Source organism: Herpailurus yagouaroundi, unplaced genomic scaffold, assembly GCF_014898765.1.
Source record: "Herpailurus yagouaroundi ecotype Mexico unplaced genomic scaffold, PumYag 142, whole genome shotgun sequence".
In the NCBI taxonomy this organism is placed as follows: domain Eukaryota; kingdom Metazoa; phylum Chordata; class Mammalia; order Carnivora; family Felidae; genus Herpailurus; species Herpailurus yagouaroundi.
Genome location: NW_024412397.1, coordinates 37,420,492 through 37,440,667, shown reverse-complemented (window position 1 = coordinate 37,440,667; position 20,176 = coordinate 37,420,492). Strand labels below are relative to the sequence as shown.

Genomic DNA, 20,176 nt, shown 5'->3' with positions numbered 1-20,176 from the left:
AAGTCCTCATATGAGTGAAGTCATATGATTTTTGTCTTTCTCTGACTGACTAATTTCACTTAGCATAATGCCCTCTAGTTCCATCCACGTAGTTGCAAAAAGTTCATTCTTTTTGATTGCTGAGTAATCCTCCATTGTATATATATATACCACATCTTCTTTATCCATTCATCCATTGATGGCCATTTGGGCTCTTTCCATACTTTGGTTATTGTTGATAGTGCTGCTATAAACATGGGAGTGCATATGTCCCTTCGAAACAGCACACCTGTATCCCGTGGATAAATGCCTAGTGGTGCAATTGCTGGGTCGTAGGGTAGTTCTATTTTTAGTTTTTTGAGGAACCTCCATACTGTTATCCAGAGTGGCTGCACCAGCTTGCATTGCCACCAGCAATGCAAAACAGATCCTCTTTCTCTGCATCCTCACCAACATCTGTTGTTGCCTGAGTTGTTAATGTTAGCCATTCTGACAGGTGTGAGGTGATATCTCAGTGTGGTTTTGATTTGTATTTCCCTGATGATGAGTGATGTTGAGCATTTTTTCATGTGTCGGTTGGCCATCTGGATGTCTTCTTTGGAGATGTGTCTATTCATGTCTTTTGCCCATTTCTTCACTGGATTATTTGTTTTTTGGGTGTTGAATTTGGTAAGTTCTTTATAGATTTTGGATACTAACCCTTTATCTGATATGTCGTTTGCAAATATCTTCTCCCATTCTCTTGGTTGCCTTTTAGTTTTGCTGATTGTTTCCTTTGCTCTGCAGAAGCTTTTTATTTTGATGAGGTCCCAATAGTTCATTTTTGCTTTTGTTTCCCTTGCCTCTGGAGACGTGTTGGGTAAGAAGTTGCTGCAGCCAAGATCACAGAGGCTTTTGCCTGCTTTCTCCTCGAGGATTTTGATGGCTTCCTGTCTTACATTGAGGTCTTTCATCCATTTTGAGTTTATTTTTGTGTATGGTGTAAGAAAGTGGTCCAGGTTCATTCTTCTGCATGTTGCCATCTGGTTTTCCCAGCACCACTTGCTGAAGAGACTGTCTTTATTCCACTGGATATTCTTTCCTGCTTTGTCAAAGATTAGTTGGCCATATGTTTGTGGGTCCATTTCTGGGTTCTCTATTCTGTTCCATTGATCTGAGTGTCTGTTCTTGTGCCATTACCATACTGTCTTGATGATTACAGCTTTGTAGTATAGCTTGAAGTCTGGGATTGTGATGCCTCCTGCTTTGGTTTTCTTTTTCAAGATTGGTTTGGCTATTTGGGGTCTTTTCTGGTCCCATACAAATGTTAGGATTATTTGTTCTAGCTCTGTGAAGAATGTTGATGTTATTTTGATAGGGATTGCATTGAATGTGTAGTTTGCTTTGGGTAGTATCAACATTTTAACAATATATGTTCTTCCTATCTAGAAGCATGGAATCTTTTTCCATTTTTTTTATGTCTTCTTCAATTTCTTTCATAACCTTTCTATAGTGTTCAGTGTATAGATTTTTCACCTCTTTGGTTAGATTTACTCCTAGGTATTTTATGGTTTTTGTGCAACTGTAAATGGGATTGATTCCTTGATTTCTTTCTGTCGCTTCATTGTTGGTGTATAGGAATGCAACCGATTCCTGTGCATTGATTTTATATCCTGCAACTTTGCTGAATTCATGGATCAGTTCTAGTAGTTTTTTGGTGGAATCTTTTGGGTTTTCCATATAGAGTATCATGTCATCTGCGAAGAGTGAAAGTTTGACCTCCTCCTGGCCAATTTGGATGCCTTTTAGCTCTTTTACTCTTAATCTGCCTATATCACTATATTTAAAGTGAGTTTCCTGTATGCAGCATACAATTGGCTCGTGCTTTTTTATCCACTTTGACAATCTCTGTATATTTATTGGTGTGTCCTGTTGGGATTTTTATTGCAAAATCACATATTTTGCAGTCATATATTTGTAATCATATTTTGATTGTAGTATCATATATTAATTTCAAAAGAACTTACATCATATAATATCCAGTCTTTTATTTACAGTGTTTCTCTCCATTTAAGACTTTTCTAATTACTCCAAAATTTAATAATATTTTCCAGAAACTTTTACACTTTTTTTGCTATGTAATAGTTTATTGGAATATTTTTAATACTATCTTTTTTCTATTAAATATTTTAATGGCTATCAATGCATATAGAAACACTATTGATTTTTGTATGTTAATGTTTTACCCAGTACTTTTCTGAATTCTTATTAGTTTTATTAGTTGGTCTGAAGATTTTCTTGCATATTCTGTGTAAAGAGGTATATTGTCTTCTAATAATGGTAGTATCATATCTTTCTAATTTTTATTTATCTTCTTTCTGTTTCTTACCTTATAGCTTTGGCTAGGCCTTCTTATATAATGGTGGAGCAGTGATGGAAGATATCCTTCTTTATTACTGATTTGAATAGAATGCCTTCAAAGTTTCAAAAATAAGAATGATGCTTACTGTAGGTTTTTGGTAGATTTGCTTTACCAGGCTAAAGTAGTTCCTTTCTTATTTAGCCAAATGATGACTAGTAGTCAATTCTTATTGAATGCTTTTTCTGCATCTGTTGGTCATCATATTTTTTTCCCTATAGTCTATCAGTGTGATGTCTTACACTAGTAGATTGTCTATTAGTAAATTATCCTTGGACTCTTGGGGGGAAAAACACTACTTGACAATGATCTTTTGATACATTGATGGATTTGGTTTGCCAATATTTTGTTTAGTATTTTTTTTCTGCCTATTTATTAGTGAGATTGATACATCATCTTCTCTTACTGTGCTTTTCTTATTTAAGTTTAGGTACCCAGGATATTAACTTACAAAAATAATTGAGTAGATTGCTTCTCTTCGTTTCTATTCTCTGAAGCATAAAAATATATATCATGACTAAGTAGGGTTTGTCCCAGAATGTAAAGAATAAGAGAAAGAAAGAAAACAAATACCCAATATCTTCCACTCCAAATCAGCAGCACTTTGTGAGGTGGTGTTGTGCCCCCTCCCACCATGTATCAGATACTCTGCTCACTTTCAGGGGACTCCTGCATTGTGGGTGGAGTAAGGGCATCCTTTGGCAATGCATGACAGGACAAACTAAATAATAAATAGTAAAACAAGACATTTTAATGGTTTCATGTGTGTGATTTGTCACTCCCAAAGATTTTAGGCATCCAGAGGTCAGGCTTTTTTATTTCTCAGTATCTCTGATCTGAGCATAGGGCTTAGTACATAATGAACTCATTTCCCATGAACTTTGTTGGGGGCCCTTGAGTTCAATTCATGGATGGCTTCCAGACTTTGTGGTCTTAACCAGAGGCCTGCAATGACCTTTAGAAGGCAGCTAAAGGCCAAAGACCCTGTGTGATTTATTTAGAGCCTTGGGTAAGGATGCAAAGAGGCTGAGCACAGGCCTACCATTGGCTGTCCAGGGTGTGCAACTGTCCACATTGTCCCCACTGCTGTGGTTACTTCCTCATAACCAACGCTCCAAGCTTGCTGTACTGCTCTCCCCTGTGTATGCATACCTCCACTATATCCTTCTCCCATCCATACTCCTTTGACATGACAGCATCTGTAATTACTCAGCACAACACATTCCTTCTCTGAACTTTTTGAGCATTCTGGATTAGTTCTTCTGGCTTTCCCCACACAGGGCCAGGAGTGTGAGCTGGCTGTGCATGTGTAAGGTGCAGACAAGCAGGGGACGTAGTTCCCTATGGAATTCTAGATACTCAAATCGTTGCATCTCTTTCTTTGTCGTGGTGAAAGCCCTGTTGTGATGGACAGGGCCTGAGCAGCAGGCATGATCTGAAGCTTGTGATGCACCAGTTTGCTGTGCTGTGTTGTGCTCCGTGTGATGAGGAAGGACCAAGAGGGGCAGGGATGCAGGCGTGCATGACATGAGCTTGCCTGAGGGACAGTCTGAGCGGTGTGACTGGCAGCCATGCTGAGAGGGCTAGAGGGCACAGGTGAGTCACACAGGAGGAGCTCCTTCTTTGAGTGTCTGCAGAATAGAGGGCACCACACATTCTGCTCAGGTGCCTTGGCTTCCTGCCTTTCCCTATACTCTTAATGGCTCATGGAGGACAAGGAGTGCAGAGTGACAGAGGGCCTGGCAGTTTCAGCCTTTACCAAAGGTCTTTCACACCTTAATGGCATTGGGCTAGTTTCCTCTCATTTCATCCACGTATCTCACTCTGATTTTATTAAAGAATGGATACCACTTTAGCTGACTAATGGGTACATGAGTGTTAACTATTATTCTTTAAACTGTTACATACATATGCTCTATACTCCTTCATACATATGATACATGTAACTAATTTTTAAAAAAGCTTCCCAACCCCACTAACATAGTAACAGTTTTATTTCTGTCTGTCTGTCTGTCTTGTCTACCTATCTATCTATCCATCATGATAACAATGATTGGCGCAGGAATCCAATTGGATGCTGACTCCCAAGAGCTGTTGAGAAATACTGCTCCATGCTGATATCTTTACAGAATGAATCTTCATGCCTGCCTATTTCTAAAGGATGTAAGGGAAACCAATGGCTTTAGTATGTGGAGTCACCCAGAGGTAGAGAAATCTAAGGGATTTATAGTGTTATATAAATATATATATGTGGATGTGACTGTGGTGGATGTGACTGCCTGAGTGCAGGGTCTTCCGTAAGAAGGCTGTTTGGTGTATAAGCTATTGTTGGTGATGACCATGCTAAAGAGAATCTCTGTGTTACAAAGAGATTTCCAAGACCTGGCCAATTATTTGATGCAATCAATTTCCAGGGTCATGACAATTCTTGTATACTTTGTGATAATGGACTTACACTTATATTGTTGTTCTTTTTGCGTGATGGTAAATCTGTCTGTAACCTTTGTTCATTAGGGATGGAGCCTATAGCGGTGCCTCTTGAGGAAAATGGTGAACGGACTCAGATTTGCCAAAGCAAGGTCTGTGCGGACAGGTGAGACTCCGCCACAGGTAAAAATCTCAGGTCCATCTGCAGGGTAGTACAGAGGGGGAAGAGAGCAATGCCCTGTAGATCTGCCCTCAGGTGCACCGCCCCCTCCCGTCCAGTGTGCTGCCTCTTTCCCCTCATGAACTCCATGCTGACCACACTGCCCCCTGCTGTTGTTCAAACCTACCAAGCATGTTCCCTAGCCATTTAGGGATACCTGCTGTTATTTACAAGGTGCATTCCTGGTTGTACATTTGAGAGGAATGCTGTTTTCTGGCTAATAAAGAGGTAGTTAGGTCTCTTCTCAGATCCATCAGTGCTCAGATGAATGAAAACAGACTTCAGTGCAATCTCTCAAAGCATCGAAGAGAATATGAAACTAAATGAGGTTTCATTCTACTCTTCCCTTTCTACATACAGACAGGCAGCTATTTGATCCAGGAAAAATTAAGGACATGTCTATCATGTAATCCCAATGTAGGTTATTAGCAATTTTGCATTGTGAATTCTGGGATGGGTAGATTTTAGAATAATTTTTAAAAATTTAAATTCTTGGGGCTCCTGGGTGGCTCAGTCGGTTGAGCGTCTGGCTCTTGATCTCAGCTCAGGTCTTGATCTCAGGGTCAAGCCCCGTGTTGTTCTCCATGCTCAACATGGAGCCTACTTAAAAATTTAAAAAATTAAAAAAATTTTTTTGAATAAAAAAATTAAATTCTTGAAATTATACTTAAAAAGTCTCTAATATTACAGAGTTTTTAAAAAACTGGATCAATGAATGCACTTATACTGGTAACTGAGAGGCATAGTGCTCTTTCCACAGACCAGACCTATTATTCCATGTGGTCTGGCCATGAGGGAAAAGATTCGCTGGTGTGTGGTAAAAACCCAGAACATATGTCTGGGTTCAAGGGCTTCTTAAAGCAAAATGTTGCTCTGGAAGCTCTCAAATTCTAAGCTTGGTGGTATTCAGTGGCTATAATGGACATAAACAAGGTCTTTTAAGAGGAACTTCCAAAGCTTCTGATCTGATCTGAAGGTTTCGCATGAGCAGCGGGCCTTGGGTCTTCCTGTGCTTTGGGTATTTGCCTGCAGCTTCCTGAGTGCTCCCTTCTCCCTGGGGTCCAATACCGTATTTACATTACATTCAGTATTATATTATATTGTATTATATCTTACAATTGAAAATATTTTAGCTATTTATATTATTACTTAAAGGAATACTATAGAACATTCACCACCCCCCCTTTTTTCCCCCAGGGTAAATACTTATAATTGTGGAGAAAAAATTTCAAGCTGGTTGTCAAGATTTTTTGGCCATCCATGTCAATTGCTCAAACAAAGTTCAAACTTTCAAAGAAGTGCAAAGAAGCGGGTCAAAGGTATCACATTTCTGGTTGGTTCTTAGGGGACAGGAACTTGGGTTTACTCTTGCATACATCAAAATCAGTCCATGATTTATGAGTTCGAGCCCTACATCGGGCTCGCCCCTGTCAGCACAGAGCCTGCTTCAGATCCTCTGTCCCCCTCTCTCTGCCCCTCCCTTCCTTTTCTCTCCTCTTCCTCTCTCTCAAAAATAAAAATAAACATTGAAGAAAAAATCAGCTCCTGAAGTGAATTCCCAGGGTGACTTGTTCTTGTGCAGAAAGCAGGGTGGTCCAGAGGACCCACGTGTGGTCTCTAGGATGACCCCGAGGAGGTAGAGGTGGGGTTCCACCCAGCTGTTTTGCCTCTGACAAGTGCTCTGTCTCAGTCTGTCGTGTTTAGAAGCACAATTTCATTGGGGTTATATAAAAACACTGGTAGCTTGGGGCCTCCTGGGTGGCTCAGTCGGTTAAGCATCAGACTTGGGCTCAGGTCATGATCTCACAGTTTGTGAGTTTGAGCCCCGCATCGGGCTCTGTGCTGACAGCTCAGAACCTGGAGCCTGCTTCGGATTCTGTGTCTCCCTCTCTCTCTGCCCCTCCTCTGCTCATGCTCTGTCTCTCCCTGAAAACAAACAAACAAACAAACAAACAAACAAAAAAACATTGGTATCTTGTTATGCCCTCAGTTTGTATGTGGGAACGAGAAAACCTGGTTGCTGGTCTTGGCTCTGTCACCACATGCCTGAGAACTTGGCCAATGCGGAGCCTCTTGGTGCCCAGACAGGTGTAGACCTCCATGCCTTCGACTTATAAAAATGCTGGTGGTTTTTCCTGCCGTAGCTGTTGTGAGCTGAAGGGAGACAGCAGAGAAGAAAGTACAGTAGAACCTTGGTTTGCAAGCATAATTTGGTCTGGAAACAGGCTTGTAATCCAAAGTACTTTTATAGCAAAGTGAATTTCCCCATGAAATAATGGAAACTCAGATGATTTGTTCCACGACCCCAAAATATTCATATAAAAATGATTACGGTACAGTGATATGATACAAAATAATAAAGTAAATACAAAATATAAAGAAAAATAAATCTGTACTTACCTTTAAAAACCTTTGTGACTGGTGTGAGGGAGACAAGAGCAAGGAGGGTTATTGTATAGGACAACTTTCATTATCACTAACAGATGTTGACTACAGTACAGTATTTTTTTTTTTAATTTTTTTTTCAACATTTATTTATTTTTGGGACAGAGAGAGACAGAGCATGAACGGGGGAGGGGCAGAGAGAGAGGGAGACACAGAATCGGAAACAGGCTCCAGGCTCTGAGCCATCAGCCCAGAGCCCGACGCGGGGCTCGAACTCACAGAGCGCGAGATCGTGACCTGGCTGAAGTCGGACGCTTAACCGACTGCGCCACCCAGGCGCCCCTACAGTACAGTATTTAAAAAAATTTTTTTTAAACATTTCTTTATTTTTGAAGGAGAGAGAGAGAGAGCCTGAGTGGGGGAGGAGCAGAGAGAGAGAGACACACAGAATCCAAAGCAGGCTCCAGGCTCTGAGCTGTCAGCACAGAGCCCGACATGGGGCTTGAACTCACGAGCTGTGAGATCGTGACCTGAGCTGAAGTTGGACGCTTAACCGACTGAGCCACCCAGGTGCCCCTACAGTATAGTATTAATGAACTCTTGTCAGATACTATGTTTAATGTTACTGGCAATAAGGCAGCAGAGGAAAAGGTCTATATCTGCAGGCAGCCTGACCTAAATGAAGCAAAACATTTCTAAGCTTCCTTTGTATGGAAAAGCAAAGGACTGTCCATAGGTGCTTTGAAGTGACAAAAAAATACACTAGTGCCAGCTGTGGGCACCTTCCCACATTCTGAAAAATCACTGATTTCTGCCAAACACTGCAGCTTGAGACTGACCATCCAAGCATGGGACATGATCACCCACAATCCCACAGTGAGAGAGAGAGAGAGAGGTTTGCTCATCTTACGGAACACTCAGAGAACAAATTTCTCGCAATCTAAGGTTTTACTGTACTTGGAAGTTAACAGTACCACATGGGAAGAAGAGATCGCTTTCAGGTGTCTGCTCAAGTGCCAGCTTCTCAGGGAAGCCTACTTGACTGCTCTCCTCAGGACCAGAGCCCCCACCTGAACCTCTGTGGCTCGTTCCCTGTTTTATTTTCTGTGGGGTGCTTTTCGCATCTGATAGGCCATGCATTTCACTCAGTTATTCTGTTTAGTAGACTGTGATACATTTTAAGCCCTGGGAGGACGGGGATTTTTGTGCACTTTGTTCAGTGCTGCATCCGCTGTGCTCAGAACAGCGTCTGGCACATAGTAGTTGCTCGGTAAATACTAGATGAAGGAATGAAGGGGTCACTGCCACATTACTGATTTGTGTAAGGATGACCTGGCTTAGTGGTTAGCTCCCAGAGAGACTGGCTTGTAAATCTGAGTAACATTGGGACAGTATGGGGACCAGTGACTGGATCTAGTGACCTGCACAGATGAACCCATGAATCCCTGAATACGTATGATAGAGAATTCAACGGATGTAAAATACTGCACATTTCAGAAGTGTTGACAGTTTGGCATGTCATAAGTTGTGCAAGAAGTTGAGTTGCTATGTGATGGAGAACGGGAATAAATGTATGCTGCTCTTACTGAGGGGGTGAGCTGATGGTGTTTGGGAGTGGGTAAGCTTAGAGACATGATGAAAGGGGAGAGAGAGATGGGCACTCCGAGTAGGGACATGCAAGGAGTGGGGCTCGACGGGACCAGGGCCGCCATCTAAATGAGTTGATAGAATAAGGTCCAGTGGTTCCTGGTGCCTGCTGTCTACTTGGGGCTCAGCTGGGTCTTTAGGATGCTGGCTGAGATTATGAAGCAACGGCTGTGGTCCTCCAAGATCTAAGCTTAGAGGCAACGACCTACCAGTACACAGTGACACTAACATAAAGGTGACAATAAAGGTCTATGCAAAGGGCATGGGTTGGTGGGGGGAGGTATCTTCTACACAGGGAGTGAGTCACGGAGGGCTTCAGGGAGGAGATGACTTTGGTGCTGCGTCTTAACATGAGAGCAGGAGTTTTCTAGGCAGAGAGAGGCGGGAAGGTTAGTCGGGAGCAGTATGGCAGGCCTTGGCATTTCACGGGCCCAGAGAGGTGTTTAGGAGGGTTGAAGGTGGGAGGGGAGCCATGGGGGAGAGCTGGGGAGAAAGGATGAATGCTTGGCTTGAGGAGTCAGTAAGTGCTACCTTGTGGTTGGGGGCATTCATTGCAAACTCTAAGCTGAGGAGTTTCGTGATGCCACACGTGTTAGAAAGATACTCTTGGCGCGATGTGGAGGCTGCTTCAGAGAGGGAGGTGAGAGAAGCACAGGGGCCAGGCAGGAAGTGCCAGTGACTGTCCTCGTGGGAGGTGGGGACCTGGGTGAGGCAAAGGTAGGTGCAGAGAGGTCTGTCCCCTGCATGATGCAGTGTCAGGGAGCGTCAGCTTGAGAACATTATACTTTGAGGATGCCTTTTATGGTGGAGACGTCCCTGACGGTCTAGGCCACTGGTCTTTGAATAATTTTAGGTTGGTATACCTGAGAGGAACCTTTTTTTTTTTTTCCAATATATGAAATTTATTGTCAAATTGGTTTCCATACGACACCCAGTGCTCATCCCAAAAGGTGCCCTCCTCAATACCCATCACCCACCCTCCCCTCCCTCCCACCCCCCATCAACCCTCAGTTTGTTCTCAGTTTTTAACAGTCTCTTATGCTTTGGCTCTCTCCCACTCTAACCTCTTTTTTTTTTTTTTCCTTCCCCTCTCCCATGGGTTTCTGTTAAGTTTCTCAAGATCCACATAAGAGTGAAACCATATGGTATCTGTCTTTCTCTGTATGGCTTATTTCACTTAGCATCACACTCTCCAGTCCCATCCACGTTGCTACAAAAGGCCATATTTCATTCTTTCTCATTGCCACGTAGTACTCCATTGTGTATATAAACCACAATTTCTTTATCCATTCATCAGTGGATGGACATTTAGGCTCTTTCCACAATTTGGCTATTGTTGAGAGTGCTGCTATAAACATTGGGGTACAAGTGCCCCTATGCATCAGTACTCCTGTGTCCCTTGGGTAAATTCCTAGCAGTGCTATTGCTGGGTCATAGGGTAGGTCTATTTTTAATTTTCTGAGGAACCTCCACACTGCTTTCCAGAGTGGCTGCACCAATTTGCATTCCCACCAACAGTGCAAGAGGGTTCCCATTTCTCCACATCCTCTCCAGCATCTATAGTTTTCTGATTTGTTCATTTTGGCCACTCTGGCGTGAGGTGATATCTGAGTGTGGTTTTGATTTGTATTTCCCTGATAAGGAGCGACGTTGAACATCTTTTCATGTGCCTGCTGGCCATCCGGATGTCTTCTTTAGAGAAGTGTCTATTCATGTTTTCTGCCCATTTCTTCACTGGGTTATTTGTTTTTCGGGTGTGGAGTTTGTTGAGCTCTTTATAGATTTTGGATACTAGCCCTTTGTCCGATATGTCATTTGCAAATATCTTTTCCCATTCCGTTGGTTGCCTTTTAGTTTTGTTGGTTGTTTCCTTTGCTGTGCAGAAGCTTTTTATCTTCATAAGGTCCCAGTAATTCATTTTTGCTTTTAATTCCCTTGCCTTTGAGGATGTGTCGAGTAAGAGATTGCTACGGCTGAGGTCAGAGAGGTCTTTTCCTGCTTTCTCGAGAGGAACCTTTTTAAAGCTACGTTATTTACACTGTCATCTAAATTGGCCAGTGGAATTTCAATATTTAGTGGTTTGATTTTCAAGAATATTCATTAAAGTATATATATGGACAAACTGTCTTTTGATGGTCAGGAATTTTCTTTCTTTCCTTTCCCTTCTTCGACTTATACTTCCATTCCACTCCCTTGACGGAATTTTATCTTAGCGTTATATATTGTATGCTTGAAAATCTTTTCTTGTTCACGCTACCATATTCATGTGAAGCCACAATTATATATAAATTGAAATGTATACACATTTTCCAAGTTTACGATGATCACGAGTCTAAGTGTTAGGAGATCTTTTTGGTTGAGTCCCTCTTTAATGGTACACAGTTTATCAAAGCAACAGAAGTACATTATACATTTTGAAAAATAGTTAATGAACAGAAAGAGAAAACATTGTTGAGAAGGAATCTCTTACTGAGAGGCCTGAGCCCTCCCCCACCGCCCCACCCCTGCCATTCATTCCCGTATCCATGAATGAATGTCACCTGTGCCCAGAATAGCCTATGCTCAGCACTGATTCTTTTCTGGAGAACCCTATTTAAGTCACTACAGAGCTGGGGACTGAAAGAATTTGGTTAATGCACTGTCACTCAAACCTTTCTTCTGAGGCACATGACCAAAGCACAGGGATCTAACATTATGATGACTTAATCATCTGTCATGTGGCCACTTAATTAGGTTGGGCAGTTTTGTGTATAGTGAGGAATGGGAACCCATCTGACCTAGGGGAGGCTCATTCACCCAAGCTTTAGAGGCTTGTATTTTCTCAGCACAGACCCCAGGGCTTTGAATGGGGCTTTTGTTTTCCACCCTGGAGTTTTAGCCTCCATGGCAATGTGCTTTAGGAGAGGCGAGCCTTTCTTCTGGGAAGTGCAAAAAGGGCCTGTGCGGAGGGGGCTGGGATTCCACCTCCCTCCTCTGACAGAACCATTTTAGCAAAAAGAACATTTGGAAGTAGAGGATCTGAAAAGCAATTGTCTTAAAAGTATCCATTCTTGTGTGTGCTGGGTTCCACACATTTGGTTCGGAGACAGCTCGCTAGGCTTTGGCCCAGCCTACACTTTTTCTCAACATCTCCCGTGAAGACAGCGACGGCCTCCCAACGAATGGTCTGACAGAAAGTGCTAGCAGTTCTGGGCACGCTTGATATTTTCTTTCGCTGGCTTTTTCTCCTTCTAGTAGTTTTAAAACTCGTATTAGTTATTTCTGAAGTCAATATCACACACTTGCCTAAGGACAAAAGACAGCTTTCCCTGACCGGACTCAGACCTTCCTGGGCCTGTGGCTCTCATCAAGGTCCCGCTTTCCACCATCTTGGGGAAGCTCCCTATCCCTGCCTCCCTCTCACTTCTCCTTCGCTAAATGTTGCCTCCCGGTCTTCTTTGCTGGGGACAATTTCACTTGGGCATTTTATTATTATTATTTTTCCAGATTATTAACAGCTCATTTTCTATTTCTGAGAGGTTTAAGCAATGCTTAGAACATTTTTATTATTTCCAGGCCACCATTTTTTTTTTCCCTTATAGAAATCGTCTCTCCTTTTTAAAAATGCAAGCCAATGGAAGCAGGATTCGTTTGCATGCCGAGAAAGCAATTCTTCTTTTTAATTTATTTAAACTTTTTTTATTGAGGTATACGTGACATATAACACTATATTAGTTTCAGACGTACAGCATAACGATTTGGTATTTGTATGTATTGAGAAATGGCCACCACAATAAATCTGGTTAACATCTGTCACCATACACAGTTAAATTTTTTTTCTTGTGATGAGAACTTTTACGATTTATTCTCTTAGCAACTTTCAAATATGCAGTACAATGTTATTAAGTATAGTCACCACGGTGTACATTACCTCCTTGTGATGTATTTATTTCATAACTGAAGCTTGTATCTTTTGACTCCATCCTGTGTCCATCCTGCCCTCCCCCACCCCCTGCCTCTGTTCACCACCAGTCTGTTCTCTGTGTCTATGAGCTTGTTTTGTTTGTTTGTTTTGGATTCCACATATAAGTGAGATCATATGGCATTTCTGTCTGACTCATTTCATTTAGTATACTGCCCTCAGGGTCTATCCATGTTGTCACAAATGGCAAGATTTCATTCTTTTTTATGGCTGAGTATATAGATAGATAGATAGATAGATAGATAGATAGATATAGATAGATATACATATATATGTACATTATGTGTGTGTGTGCGTGTCTGTGTGTGTGTATTTAGCAACTTCTTTTAAAAATACCCCATCACTTTTAGATCAATCTGCTGGTTCAACAGCCACCCTTTCTCTGGTGAATGAAGCACAGTATTTGCTGATAAATAGACCCAGCGTTTTGGAGCTTCAGCAGCAATTAAATGCCAGGTAAGACATGGGAATAGCCTTGGGAATAGCAGGCAGGTGTAACCACTTGACTCTGAGGGTGAGCCTTGCACCTGCCTGGGGAGTCGTGGAGTGCAGACGAGAGACTGAGGCCCCAAGAAGTTACAAAGCCCTTTGGGTCCAGCTCCCACGTCTCTCTTGATGACTTCATGATGTTTAGCGAACCCCAACTCTCATTTTTAATCATTCCATTTCTTAACATTTGCTTTAATGGAAATGAACTTGACCCAGTTTCATTGCCCGTCCTCCCACCGCCCCCTGTTCCCTAGGAGCCTTGCCCTATTTCCACAATCCTTTTGAGTGAAAAGGGTGGTTATGAAAGCTTTTAAAGTTGTAACTGTAGATATTATATGTTTGTATCAGCAGACAGAACCAAGAGCACTGGCTGCTCACTTCCACCCGAGGTGCTGCTAAGGGCCCTGACGTATTAGCGGGTCAGCTCCAGAAAGAGTTAGTTCAACCCCCTTCGTTGTATTTAGAGGAAATTGAAGTCCCAAGGGAATCAGACAATTAGGGCAAAAGGCCCCACTGTTATGTGACAGCTGTGTCCGGCTGCTTATTCCTAGTCCACAGGCCAGGAGAGGTGTGCACACGCCCGTCACCGTGAGCCAGGGATCCTGTGACTCTTACGTGCCTTGTGGTCTTGGGCACATGTGTGCACACTCAGAAACACGTACAAAGGTAGCTTAATAAAAATAACAAAGATGGGCTGTTTGTAGTGATTCCTGTTTGTAGTCGTTGGCAAAAACGTGCAACAGAGTTCCCTGGCCATGGCCTTGCTCGCTCTCCTTGGGTATAGAAGTATGGTGCAGCTTCATGGTCCCTGGGTGTTCACTGAGCTATCCCGGCATCAAGTGACACTCCTCCTCAGGGACCCAGAGCCCTGGAGAGAGCAGGTCAGTGGTTTTCTAGGGTTCTTTGTGTGGAAAAAATAGGAGGGGGAGACCGGCTTGCTGCAATCCTGGTTCCTACCAGGAGGGGACCGTGTTTCCTACTGGTGTCTGAGCGCAGGGCTGACAAGCAGGCAGTGGGTGTGACAGGTTAAGTGGACCAGCCTGTGCCTTGTGCCTGGGAGGGCCGCTGAGGGCTGTGGTTGCTGTATCTCTGTTCTACTTTCAAATTTGATGGACTCTATAGTGTATATGCTGATCATATCTTTTTTAAAAAATTTATATCCAAGTTAGTTAGCATGTAGTGCAATAACGGTTTCGGGAGTAGAATCCCCTGATTCATCCCCTACATAGAACACCCAGTGCTCATCCCAACAAGTGTCCTTCTTAATGCCCCTTCAGCCATTTAGCCCAACCCCCACCCACAACCCCTCCAGCTACCCTCAGTGTGTTCTCTATATTTAAGAGTCTCTTACGTTTTGTCCCCCTCTCTGTTTTTATATTATTTTTGCTTCCCTTCCCTTATGTTCATTTGTTTTGTATCTTAAATTCCACAGGAGTGGAATCATATGATATTTGTCTTTCTCTGACTAATTTCGCTTAGCATAATACCCTCTAGTTCATCCACATCGTTGCAAATGGCAAGATTTTATTCTTTTTGATTGCTGAGTAATACTCCATTGTGTATGTATGTGTATATATATATATATATATATACATACATACATACATACCACATCTTCTTTGTCCATTCATCTGTTGATGGACATTTGGGCTCTTTCCACACTTTGGCTCTTGTCAAAAGAGCTGCTAGAAACGTTGGGGTGCATGTGTCCCTTTGAAACAACACACCTGTGTCCCTTGGATAAATACCTAGTAGTGCAATTGCTGAGTCGTAGGGTAGTTCTATTTTTAACTTTTTGAGGAATCTCCATACTGTTTTCTCGAGTGGCTCCACCAGCTGACATTCCCACCAGCGGTGCAAAAGAGATCCTCTTTCTCTGCATCCTCACCAACATCTGTTGTTGCCTGAGTTGTTAATGTTAGCCCTTCTGACAGGTGTGAGGTGGTATCTCATTGTGGTTTTGGTGTGTATTTCCCTGATGATGACCATAATATCTTTTGAACATAAAACTTTCCCTTTTACAAAACACAAAGGGAACGTTTGTAACTTGGAGGCTAAATCCAGAATCCAAGGATTTTAGGACTGGAAAGTGCTAGCCCTCTCATTTCAGATGAAGAAACTGTAGTGCTGAAACTAGACTTGGTTATCCTGGTCCCCGCTTTGCACTCACCAGCCCCTGCCGGAAGGGGATTGGGATATTACAGCCTTGTCCTCCACCAGGGCTTTTCAGCTCTGTTTCCAGGGAAAATTCCAGGTGTACTTTGGGACTACCCCATCCCCCAACTTAAAAAAATTTTTCTTGGGCGCCTGGGTGGCGCAGTCAGTTAAGCGTCCGACTTCAGCCAGGTCACGATCTCGCAGTCCGTGAGTTCGAGCCCCACGTCAGGCTCTGGGCTGATGGCTCAGAGCCTGGAGCCTGTTTCCGATTCTGTGTCTCCCTCTCTCTCTGCCCCTCCCCCGTTCATGCTCTGTCTCTCTCTGTCCCAAAAATAAATAAAAACGTTGAAAAAAAAATTAAAAAAAAATTTTTCTTTGTTGAAGCACAACAAAGCACAAAAATTATAAGTACATATCTCAATTAATTTTTACATATATATATATATATATATATATATATATATACACACACACCCATGTACCACTGCCCAGACCAATTAGAGAACATCTCTAGTACGCCAGAAACCTTCTTCGTATGCCCTGTCAGTCAGTCCAACAGAAGATCACCACTATTCTGACTTCTTTTATCATCGATCATTTCGCTTGTTCTTGAACCCAATATAACGGGATCACACAATGTGTTCTTTTGTTGACGTTTTCAGATGCTTTATTAAAAAAAATTTTTTTTTACATTTATTTATTTTTGAGAGACAGAGAGAGACAGAGCACAAGTGGAAGAGGGGCAGGGAGAGAAGGAGACACAGAATCCAAAGCAGGCTCCAGGCTCTGAGCGGTCAGCATAGAGCCTGACATGGGACTTGAACTCACAAACTGAGAGATCATGACCTGAGCCGAAGTCAGACGCTCAGCTGACTGAGCCACCCAGGTGCCCCTCAGATGCTTTATTTTTCGTTCTTTTTCCCTTTAGTGCATGGAGGTGCAGAGAGCCATTTTATGGGACCTCATGGCCATAAACCAAAATCTTAAACAAGAATTACAAAAATAGTGAATGCTCATTAAAACTGCAAATAGTACACAAGTTAGCAAGTAAATTTGTTTTTATGGAGATAAAGTTGACATACAACATTATATTAGTTTCAGGTGTACAATAGCATGATTCGTTATTTGTACATAGTGAGAAACAATCACTACAATAAGTCTGGTTAACATCTGTCACCCTATATAGTTACAAATTTTTTTTCGTGTGATGAGAACTTATAAGATGTACTCTCTTAGCAACTTTCAAATATGCAGTACGGTATTAACGACTATGGTCATCGCACTGCACGTTACATCCCCATGATGTATTTATTTTATAACTGGAAGTTTGTGCCTTTTGGCCCCCTTCACCCATTTTGCCCGCTCCCACCCCTGCCTCTGGTAACCACCAGTCAGTTCTCTGTAGAAAATCAATACTAAAACCTCCCATGTGTACGCATTGTTGCTTTATGGCGTACTCATATCCAAAAACAAAGTAGGCGCTCTTGGAACATCTTAGGTCCTTGGTAGTTAAGCCTGTTGACACTCCTTAAGCGCCTTGTCCAGATGCGCGACGTAGAACTGGTCTTTTCGTAGAAGTTTGTTCATTTGACTCCTGTTCCCTTGGTTTCCAGAGTCCTTTGTCTCTTCAGCTAAGATCTACTTACTCTTTGCACTTCCTCTTGTGGGCCTGTCCATGGAGATGGGATCATCTCCCATGGAACACCATCAAGGTCTGCCTAACGGATGCGTGTCTGCTGGTCTTACACTCGTGGTAGAAGCTGGTTCTGATCATCTAGGCTTAGGCCTGAGAACAGTTGATGAAGTCAGGCATCAAGGGCTAGAAATGTTGAACAATTGTGCCTCCATTGTCTACTCTTCCCACTACCCCCCTTTTGGCATGTCTTAAACAGTGATGCGAATGGAAAGGAGGAATTATTCCCGATGAAAGAACTCATCTCACGTTTCCGTGCCAATATTATTACCAGTGGGACAAGCCCTTTTGAAGAAGAGACGTGGGATGAGATTTCAGTCGGTTCCTTGCGTTTCCAGGTGAGTCAGGGATGTTCGGTTATCCTCCCTCAAGGGTTGCCGATGGAGACTGACCTCCATCTGTGGCCAGGATGGTGGCCTGGCCGGTGGCAGGTGGGAATCCCCTGTCTGTCTTTGACTCTGACCCGCAAAGCCTCAGCTGGGGGGTTTGTGACATCTGCATTCTGGGACTCCCCTTGGAAGGATCCATCTCTTATTCCCTACGAAGGTGGCAGCAGTCAGTTGCCCGTGGGACAGAGAGAAGGTGCTCCTACAGGTGGTCAGGGCTCAGTGCCGCCTCCATCTCATAATTATGTTTGGGCTTAAACGGTGTTTTCTTAGAATGCTTGTGTCTATGGGAACATTCTCCTCCTGGAACCTGTTGCACTTTCCTGATGTCTGGTGCTGGTGGAGGAGGACCCAGATGTCTAGTGGTCCTTCAGTGTCCGTGGCCACCACTCTACCTTCTTCCCACGCCCTGGCTTCCTGCCTTGCTGGCCTTTGTGGAGGAGCTTACAGTCAGAGAGGTGAAGCTGCCCCCTGCCCTCTCTCCCCAGGCTCCGGCTCCCCAAACAGTGCTGTGGGCTTGAAAAAATGTGAGAGAGCCTTAGGCTAAAACCTACATTCTTCCTTGGAGACAACAGGGCTCCTGAGACCTGATCCCTCTGACCTCTCTAGCCCTCCCGTTGCCTGCCACACCATCCGTCTCTACATTTCCTAAACACGCCAAGCTTCCTGTCTCAGCGTGTCCCTTCTGCTTGGCGTGTTCTTCCTGCAGCCACTTCAGGGTCTCCGCTCAGATGGCACCTCCTTGGGAAGGTCAGGCTCTTAAGCATAGCACCTGCTTATTCCTTCAGAGCACACGAGGGTGGGGACTAGTATGTTTTGTTCAGCTGTACCTCTAGGGCCCAGAACAGTCTTGGCCCAGAGTCAGTGCTCAATAACCATCGAGAGAATGAATGGACAGGAAAGATAAGGAATAGCTAGGGACAGAAGGATGGGTCATCTGCACAGAATGTCCTTGGTACTTTAGTGGGGGATGATATTATCTTAATAGTAATATTATTAATCCTGGTATTCACCGTCTACCTTGGGGCTATCTTGTGTCCCGGCTCTGCACCTGGAAGGAACACCACTGTGGTATCCAGAAAAGCAGCAGGCAGTCATTTAAATCTTCCTGGAAGAATGGTGGAGGTCTAGGGTTGTGGACGGCACTTAAATTTCACGGCATGAAGAAGTCCCAAAGAATTTTTTTTATCCACTTACCTCCCCAAACCTCCTCTTATCCTGGCAGCTTTTCTTCCTTGAAAAAACAATCTCTTCTCTCCCAGACATTGACGCCCACAGGCCTCTCTCTGGCACCAGCCCTCCTGCTGTTCCTCCTCACCCCTGCATCTGACTTACTCTTCTCTTCCTCATTTCCTGTTTCTCTGTCCCTGCTGTGTCTTTAAAACACTTGCTCTTATGTATCCTGCCTGATGCAGAGTAGGTATTAATACCTGTTGTTTGATAAATGGAGAGAAGGAGGAAGAAAAGGAAGAAAGGGAGAGGAGAGAGAAGGAACTAGAATGAGCTTATTGTCGCTGTCAGACAATTCTGACACTGTTGGCAACAATAGCATCTGCAGTTTGTCAGCTACCTGGGGCCATAAATACAAGGAAGATTCTTTAAGAAATTTTTCTGAGATGTTCTGCTCTCCTTCATTTTTATTAAAAAATTTAAAAATATTTATTTTTGAGAGAGAGAGAGAGAGCACGAGGAGGAGAGGGGCAGAGAGAGGGAGACACAGAATCTGAAACAGGCTCCAGTCTCTGAGCTGTCAGCACAGAGCCCAACGTGGGGCTCGAACTCATGGACCGCGAGATCATGACCTGAGCCGAAGTTGGTCGCTTAACCAACTGAGCCACCCAGGCGTCCCAATGCTTTGTTTTCTTTAGATCAGTGTTCTTAATAAACATTCATTAGTAAAAGTTAAAATATGCCTGCCCTTTGGCCTAATCATCTCACTTATAGAAATCTAGTCCATAAAATACACCTGTACAAGTATGCAGAGTTCTATTACAAGTTTATTTATTGTAATGCTTTTAGAAATATGAAAAATTGAGGGGCACCTGGGTGGCTCAGTTGGTTAGGCTTCCGACTTTGGCTCAGGTCATGATCTCACAGCCCATGAGTTTGAGCCCCGCGTCAGGCTCTGTGCTGACAGCTTAGAGCCTGGGCTGCTTCAGATTGTGTCCCCCCTCTCTCTCTGCCCCTCCCCCACTCGTGCTCTGTCTTGCTCTGTCTCTCAAAAATAAATGTTAAAAAAAAAAGTTTGCAAACCAGGAGCCCCCAAACCAAAACATGAAATATGAAAAATTGGAGGCCATCAGAAATATCCATAAAAGGGAGATTGTTTAAATAAATTATGCTATATTCATACAGTGTAGTCCTGTGCAGGCACTAAAAAGTGTGAACTATAGTTAGTACTATGCCTTGCAAAAACTAAATGCTTAAAAGATGT

At 43.2% G+C, this 20,176-nt stretch overlaps 1 protein-coding gene across 1 annotated transcript in view; it reads left to right on the top strand.

Moving 5' to 3' along the window:
* MOCOS (molybdenum cofactor sulfurase) overlaps positions 1–20,176 on the top strand; it is a 55,670-nt gene that overhangs the window by 30,691 nt on the left and 4,803 nt on the right. Inside the window, exons 9-13 of the mRNA XM_040478491.1 lie at positions 3,658–3,667; positions 4,892–4,970; positions 6,222–6,343; positions 13,368–13,473; positions 17,556–17,694. Of these exons, the coding sequence (XP_040334425.1) occupies positions 3,658–3,667; positions 4,892–4,970; positions 6,222–6,343; positions 13,368–13,473; positions 17,556–17,694 (456 nt within the window). The remainder of the gene's footprint in view (positions 1–3,657; positions 3,668–4,891; positions 4,971–6,221; positions 6,344–13,367; positions 13,474–17,555; positions 17,695–20,176) is intronic.